The sequence below is a fragment of the Dromiciops gliroides genome, chromosome 2 (assembly GCF_019393635.1).
Source record: "Dromiciops gliroides isolate mDroGli1 chromosome 2, mDroGli1.pri, whole genome shotgun sequence".
In the NCBI taxonomy this organism is placed as follows: domain Eukaryota; kingdom Metazoa; phylum Chordata; class Mammalia; order Microbiotheria; family Microbiotheriidae; genus Dromiciops; species Dromiciops gliroides.
The window spans coordinates 180,728,890-180,734,650 of NC_057862.1; the positions used below are offsets into that span (position 1 = coordinate 180,728,890).

At 36.9% G+C, this 5,761-nt stretch overlaps 1 protein-coding gene across 1 annotated transcript; it reads left to right on the forward strand.

Moving 5' to 3' along the window:
• The first annotated feature begins 3,880 nt into the window (after window positions 1-3,880).
• Window positions 3,881-4,855, forward strand: LOC122738518 (olfactory receptor 4K15-like). Its single transcript, XM_043980532.1, has one exon. The coding sequence runs from the start codon at window positions 3,884-3,886 to the stop codon at window positions 4,853-4,855; it is 972 nt and encodes a 323-aa protein (XP_043836467.1). The 5' UTR covers window positions 3,881-3,883.
• Window positions 4,856-5,761: the final 906 nt, after the last annotated feature.

Here is a 5,761-nt window from a genome sequence, read left to right on the forward strand (position 1 = left end):
TTAGGTGAGTCAATTAACTTGTCTTCCTCACTTATCCCAACTATGAAATGGGATTCATAACAACTCACTTCCTAGGGTTATTGTGAGGATCAAATGAGATAAGACTTTTAAAGTACTTAGTACAGTGCCTGGAATGTTGTAGGTATTTCATAAATGTTTCTTTTTCCCTTCTTTAACTATAAAATGACAATGGTAAACCGAGGGAGTTGGACTAAATGAGCTCTGAGGTTCCTTTTAGCTTTAAATCTATGGTCCTGTGATCTCTAGCCACTACTTCAAGTTGCCTCCAATTGACTGGTTTTGTGAACACTCTCCCTTAGGTGAAATGGCATTGAAGGAGACATTTAGATTTCACTGAACTAGCATGATTAGTTCTATCCACTTCTGGATAGAAAAACGATAGACTCAAAGAGTAGATCAAAGTACATATTTTCCCCTCTGGCTTTTTTGGGGAAACATAGTTAATGTGGACATTTGTTTTGCATGACTAGACATATTTGTACTGAGTTTTTTTTTTCCTTACCTTCTCAATGGGTGTGAGAGTGAGAAGGGAGGGAGAGAATTAGGAATAAATAAAAGAATAAAAAATTGTGCTTAAAAAAACAATATATGATTGGCCAAAAAAGAGGATAATAGCAGGGTTTGGATGTATATGTATATGAATATTCATATGCATATGTACATAAATGCACATGCACACTATATATGTCATATATGTGTATGTGTGTATATATAATTACTCACTCTAACATGAAACATCATTGGATAGGTAATGTTATGCAGAATATACTGGTATTTATTCAAACTGTTAACATTCTCAGACACTACTTTAATTCGGACTTTCACTAGCTCTTTCTGATAGTTCAGGAGGCTAGCTAGCACTTTTTGTGTGAGGGCTTACTGAACACTTTTCAGGTTGCTCATCTGTTTTTGGTGTCCACCTGAATCACTCAACTCTCACCTATGGCTCTGAGAAACTGTAGCATGCACAGCAGCCACACCCCAGTAAATCATCTCAGTAGACAGGCTAAAACAGGTTGAGGATAACTGATAGGCCTCAAACCTGTTGATGAGTTAGGAGAATATCTACCCCAAGCATGTGAAGATTTTCCCAAGAAGAATGGGCAGCTGACAACAGTTTGTCCCTATGTCCATGAAGGCACCTGAAAAAGGTGCTATGACATACTTAGAGCTTGAAGATGCCAAAGTCATCCACTGTATCCAGGGTCATCACGAATTGTATTGACTTTTGTCCTGCCACTGAACTTTGACACCTCAGGAAGAGAGAATAAGGATGACATCTTAGTGCAACTGTTTCATTTAAATCCAATTCATGTGCAAGTCAAGAAATCACCAGTGATATCCTTGGTCCTCTCTGAAAACTAAGGACAAACAAAACCAACAGCAATGACAACAACTACTTCTACTTCTACTTCTTTCTTCTTCTTCTTCTTCTTCTTCTTCTTCTTCTATTACTACTACTACTACTACTACTACTACTACTACTACTACTACTACTACTACTACTACTCCTTCTACTTCCTGAGTTGGGTCTCTGCCTTCTCTTCATGAAACTGCAGAAATAATCTTCCTAAGGAAAAGTTCTGACCATGTCATTGCCTTCCTCAAAAATTCTTTCTTTCCTTATTATCTCTAGGATATCAGTGTTTGCAGATTTCATTAGGGTCTATGGCCAAGCAGTTCTATCTACTTTCATCTGTCTATCTGTCTGTCTGTCTGTCTGTCTATCTATCTATCTATTTATCTATCTGTCTGTCTGCCTATCTGTCTGTCTGTCTATTGATCTATTTGTCCATTTGTTCATTTACTTATTCAATTATTCATTTACTTACTTGTTTCTCTGTTTATTAATCTACTCATTCATGTGCTTGTCCATTCATTCATTCATTTGTTTATTGATTAATTCATTGGTGTTTATGGCAAACGTTTATTTATTGCTCAGAAATAAAGGCCTTGCTTTTTTTTAATCAAACTAAAGAAAATATAAATGACCTTAATCCTAATGGCTATACATAGTAAAAGATTGCACTATTTAAAATTCAGATTACATAATACAAGTAAGATAAATTTAAAAGGCACACAACCTCATTTTAAAAGGTATCAGGATGTACCTGAGCACAGCCTGCATTCCTTCTTATACTTCAGGATAAAATATAAAATCAGCCTGACATTTGAGAACTTTCATAATCTGATTCTAACCTGCCTTTCACATTACTCTTTCTTCATCCACTGCAAGTTTCAGGCTAACTGAACTATTCTCTGTTCTTGAAATTTGAGATTTTATCCCCTTATTCTGTGTATACAAGCCTTCCCTAATAGATGGAATACATTCAATCAATTAGCAAACATTTGCTTCTGGAGATAGCTAGGTGGCACAGTGAATAGAGCAGTGAACCTAGAGTAAGACCTAAGTTCAAGTCCAGCTGCATATACTACCGATGTAATCATGGGCAAATCAAATCAATGAAGTCTGCCAAAGTTTTCTCAAAAGTAAAGTGGAAAGTGGGGATTTCACCGATTTTATCTCCTAGACTTGTAAGGACTAAAGAGGTAATATTTGTAAAGTGTAAAGTGAATGAAACAGAGAGAGAGAGAGAGAGAGAGAGAGAGAGAGAGAGAGAGAGAGAGAGAGAGAGAGAGAGAGAGAGAGAGGGAGAGGGAGAGGGAGAGGAAGAGGAAGAGGAAGAGGAAGAGGAAGAGGGAGAAGAGAGGAAGAGGGAGAGAGAGGAGGGGCTAAAGCTAATAGGATAATAGTTTATAATAGTTTTTTTTCTCATTTAATAGATTAACTTGTTAAACTGGGTTGGAGGCTGACAACTAATTGCTTAGAGATGTTGAAATTTTCATAATTTATGTGGAACTATCAAAATACACTATTTCAATGATTTAGAATGTGAGGTAAGAAAACTAATAGGGTAGCTAGCAGCAGACTGAAAGTAGTGAGTTTTAGTGTTCCTCTCTACTAGTGTATAGTGGACCACACAACTTACCCATGGAGGTAACACAACTTCTAAAACTTGGAATTTTTTTGTTTCCTTCCTTTTTTGAATTTATTTTTATGACCTTCATTACTAAATATATATCTCTTCCTCCTCCAAAGCCAGTGAGTCATCCCTTATAGCAAAAAATAAAAATTAGAGTAGTTCAGCAAAAATAAACATCACATCATTGTCTGATAGTAAATGCCATGTTCCATACTAGGAGCCCCCACTTCTCTGAGGGAAGGGTGGGAGGCAATTTTCTCTCATCTTCAGGAAAAAGCTTGCTAGTGATAATTATACTGCTTTCGGTTTCAGTTTTTGTTGTTAGGCATTTCCATTTAGATTGTTGTAATTATCTTGTGTTTTGTTTCTCTCATTTCTCTAAATTCTTCCTTTTCATGATTTCTAATAGTACAACTATTTCATTACATTCATGCACTGCACTTTGTTTAGCCATTTTCCAATTGATGGACAGTTACTATACTTTCCCCCAATTCTTTGCTAACCCCAAAGCATGGTTACTTCATTCTCTTTTAAGGTTCAGTTCAGTTCAATTGCTACTTCCTCCAAGAAGCTTTCTCTACTCCCAACTTCATTGCAATCTTTCTTTTCTCAACATATATTTATTTATCTTTGTGCAAGTTACATTCCACCCCTCCCCCCAAAAGAATACAAGCTCCTTGAAGGTAGGGACTTTTCCCATGCACTTTTTTTTGTCTCTGTATCTTTATTACCTAGTAGTTATTATTTTCAGAAAACAATATTCTTAAATTTCTACATGAATAAAATATCTTTAGGAATGGGTGCTTCCTTTCATGTTCTTAATATTAATTTGTCTTTCTGATTAATTTTCTTTTAGGTAATTGCCATAGCCTGAAGTAATGGACCAGGAAAATCATTCAAGAGTGACTGAATTTGTGTTGGTTGGACTCTCCACTTCCTGGGAGCTCCAGATTCTTTTCTTTGTACTCTTCAGTTTGCTATATATGGCCATTGTGATGGGAAATCTTCTAATTGTGCTCACAGTGATCTTGGAACCTCTCCTACACACACCCATGTATATAATGCTGAGTAACCTTTCAATCCTTGATATATGCCTGGCCACCTTTGCGACCCCTAAGATGATCATTGACTTTCTTACAGAGTTAAAGACCATCTCCTTTGAGGGTTGCATGACCCAGGTATTCTTGCTTCATGTCTTTGCTGGTGGTGAGATGGTGCTCCTTGTAGCTATGGCATATGATAGATATGTGGCCATATGCAAACCCCTTCACTATGCAACCATTATGAGTTTGAACAAATGCAAAGGGCTTTTGGTGGCTTCATGGGTAATTGGGATCCTGCATTCCCTGAGCCAGCTGGCCTTCACTATAAATTTGCCCTTCTGTGGCCCCAATATAGTAGACAGTTATTATTGTGATCTTACTTTGGTCATCAAACTTGCCTGCACTGATACTTATGTTCCAGAAATACTGATGCTCTTGGACAGTGGTCTAATGGGAGTGACCTCTTTCCTCCTTGTGCTTATTTCCTATGCTGTCATTCTGGTCACTGTACAACATCATTCATCAGCTGGTATGGCTAAGGCACATGCTACATTGACTTCACATATCACTGTGGTGACTCTTTTCTTTGGACCTTGCATATTTATTTATGTCTGGCCTTTTAGCAGCTTGCCAGTAGACAAGGTCTTCTCTGTGTTCTCTACTATTTTTGCTCCGATATTGAATCCAATAATATACACTCTGAGAAATAAAGAGGTGAAGACAGCCATGCAGAAACTGAAAAGCCAGTCTATAAGTGTCAGGCAGATTTTTCAGCTGACCCCAGTTTTGACTAACAAAATGCCTTGAACAGATCTTCAAATTTATTTGAGCTACTCTGCTTTTCTTTCTTTCCCACAATAAATTTTTTCTTTAACCTTTTTTATTTACTTATAAAACAGAGAAAGGTAATATATAAGGAAAGGTGAAATTAGAATAAAAACTGTATGAAAAGCCCAAATCTATTTCTTTGTTGTTGTTCAGTCATGTCTGACTTTTTCTGATCTGATTTAGGGTTTTCTTGGCAAAGATAGTAGAGTGGTTCACCATTCCTTCTCTAGCTCATTTTACAGATAAGGAAACTGAGGTAAACAGGGTTAAGTGATTTGCTTAGGGTCACACTACTAGTAAGTATCCTGAGCCTAGTTTTGAATTCAGGAAAAAGAATCTTCCTGACTCTATCCCTGATGCCCTATTCATTGCATAATCTAGTTGCCCCAATCTAATCCTATCCAGCTACCATTGCATAGATTTTATAGAATTTCATAAATTGAATATTTCTTAAGACAATTATTCTATCATTTATTACATCTGATGAATCAAACAGTCACTAAAATTGAGAAAAGTATAAGATCAAATGAGAGGCTCCCAGAACAGGTATTTATGAAACATGTAATTCCTGTTAAAGATGTTTTGTCAGTGTGTATGAATCAATATCCTTCCACTCCACCTCAGACAGGAGCAAAGATGGTGACGGCCTGGATCTTACAATCACTCACAAATTCACCACCTTCTTGTTCAAGCATTCTTAACTTCCCTTATCTAGCCATAATTCTTTGACTTTCCACATATCCCTCTGCTTTCCCTTCCCAAATTCTACTCTTCATCCACAAAGTATTCTCTAATTCCTCAACCCCTTAGTTCTATCCCAGACCAATATCCCTGAATGAACCACTCTCTCTTCTTCCCCACCTTGATTCCTTGACAAACCAGTTC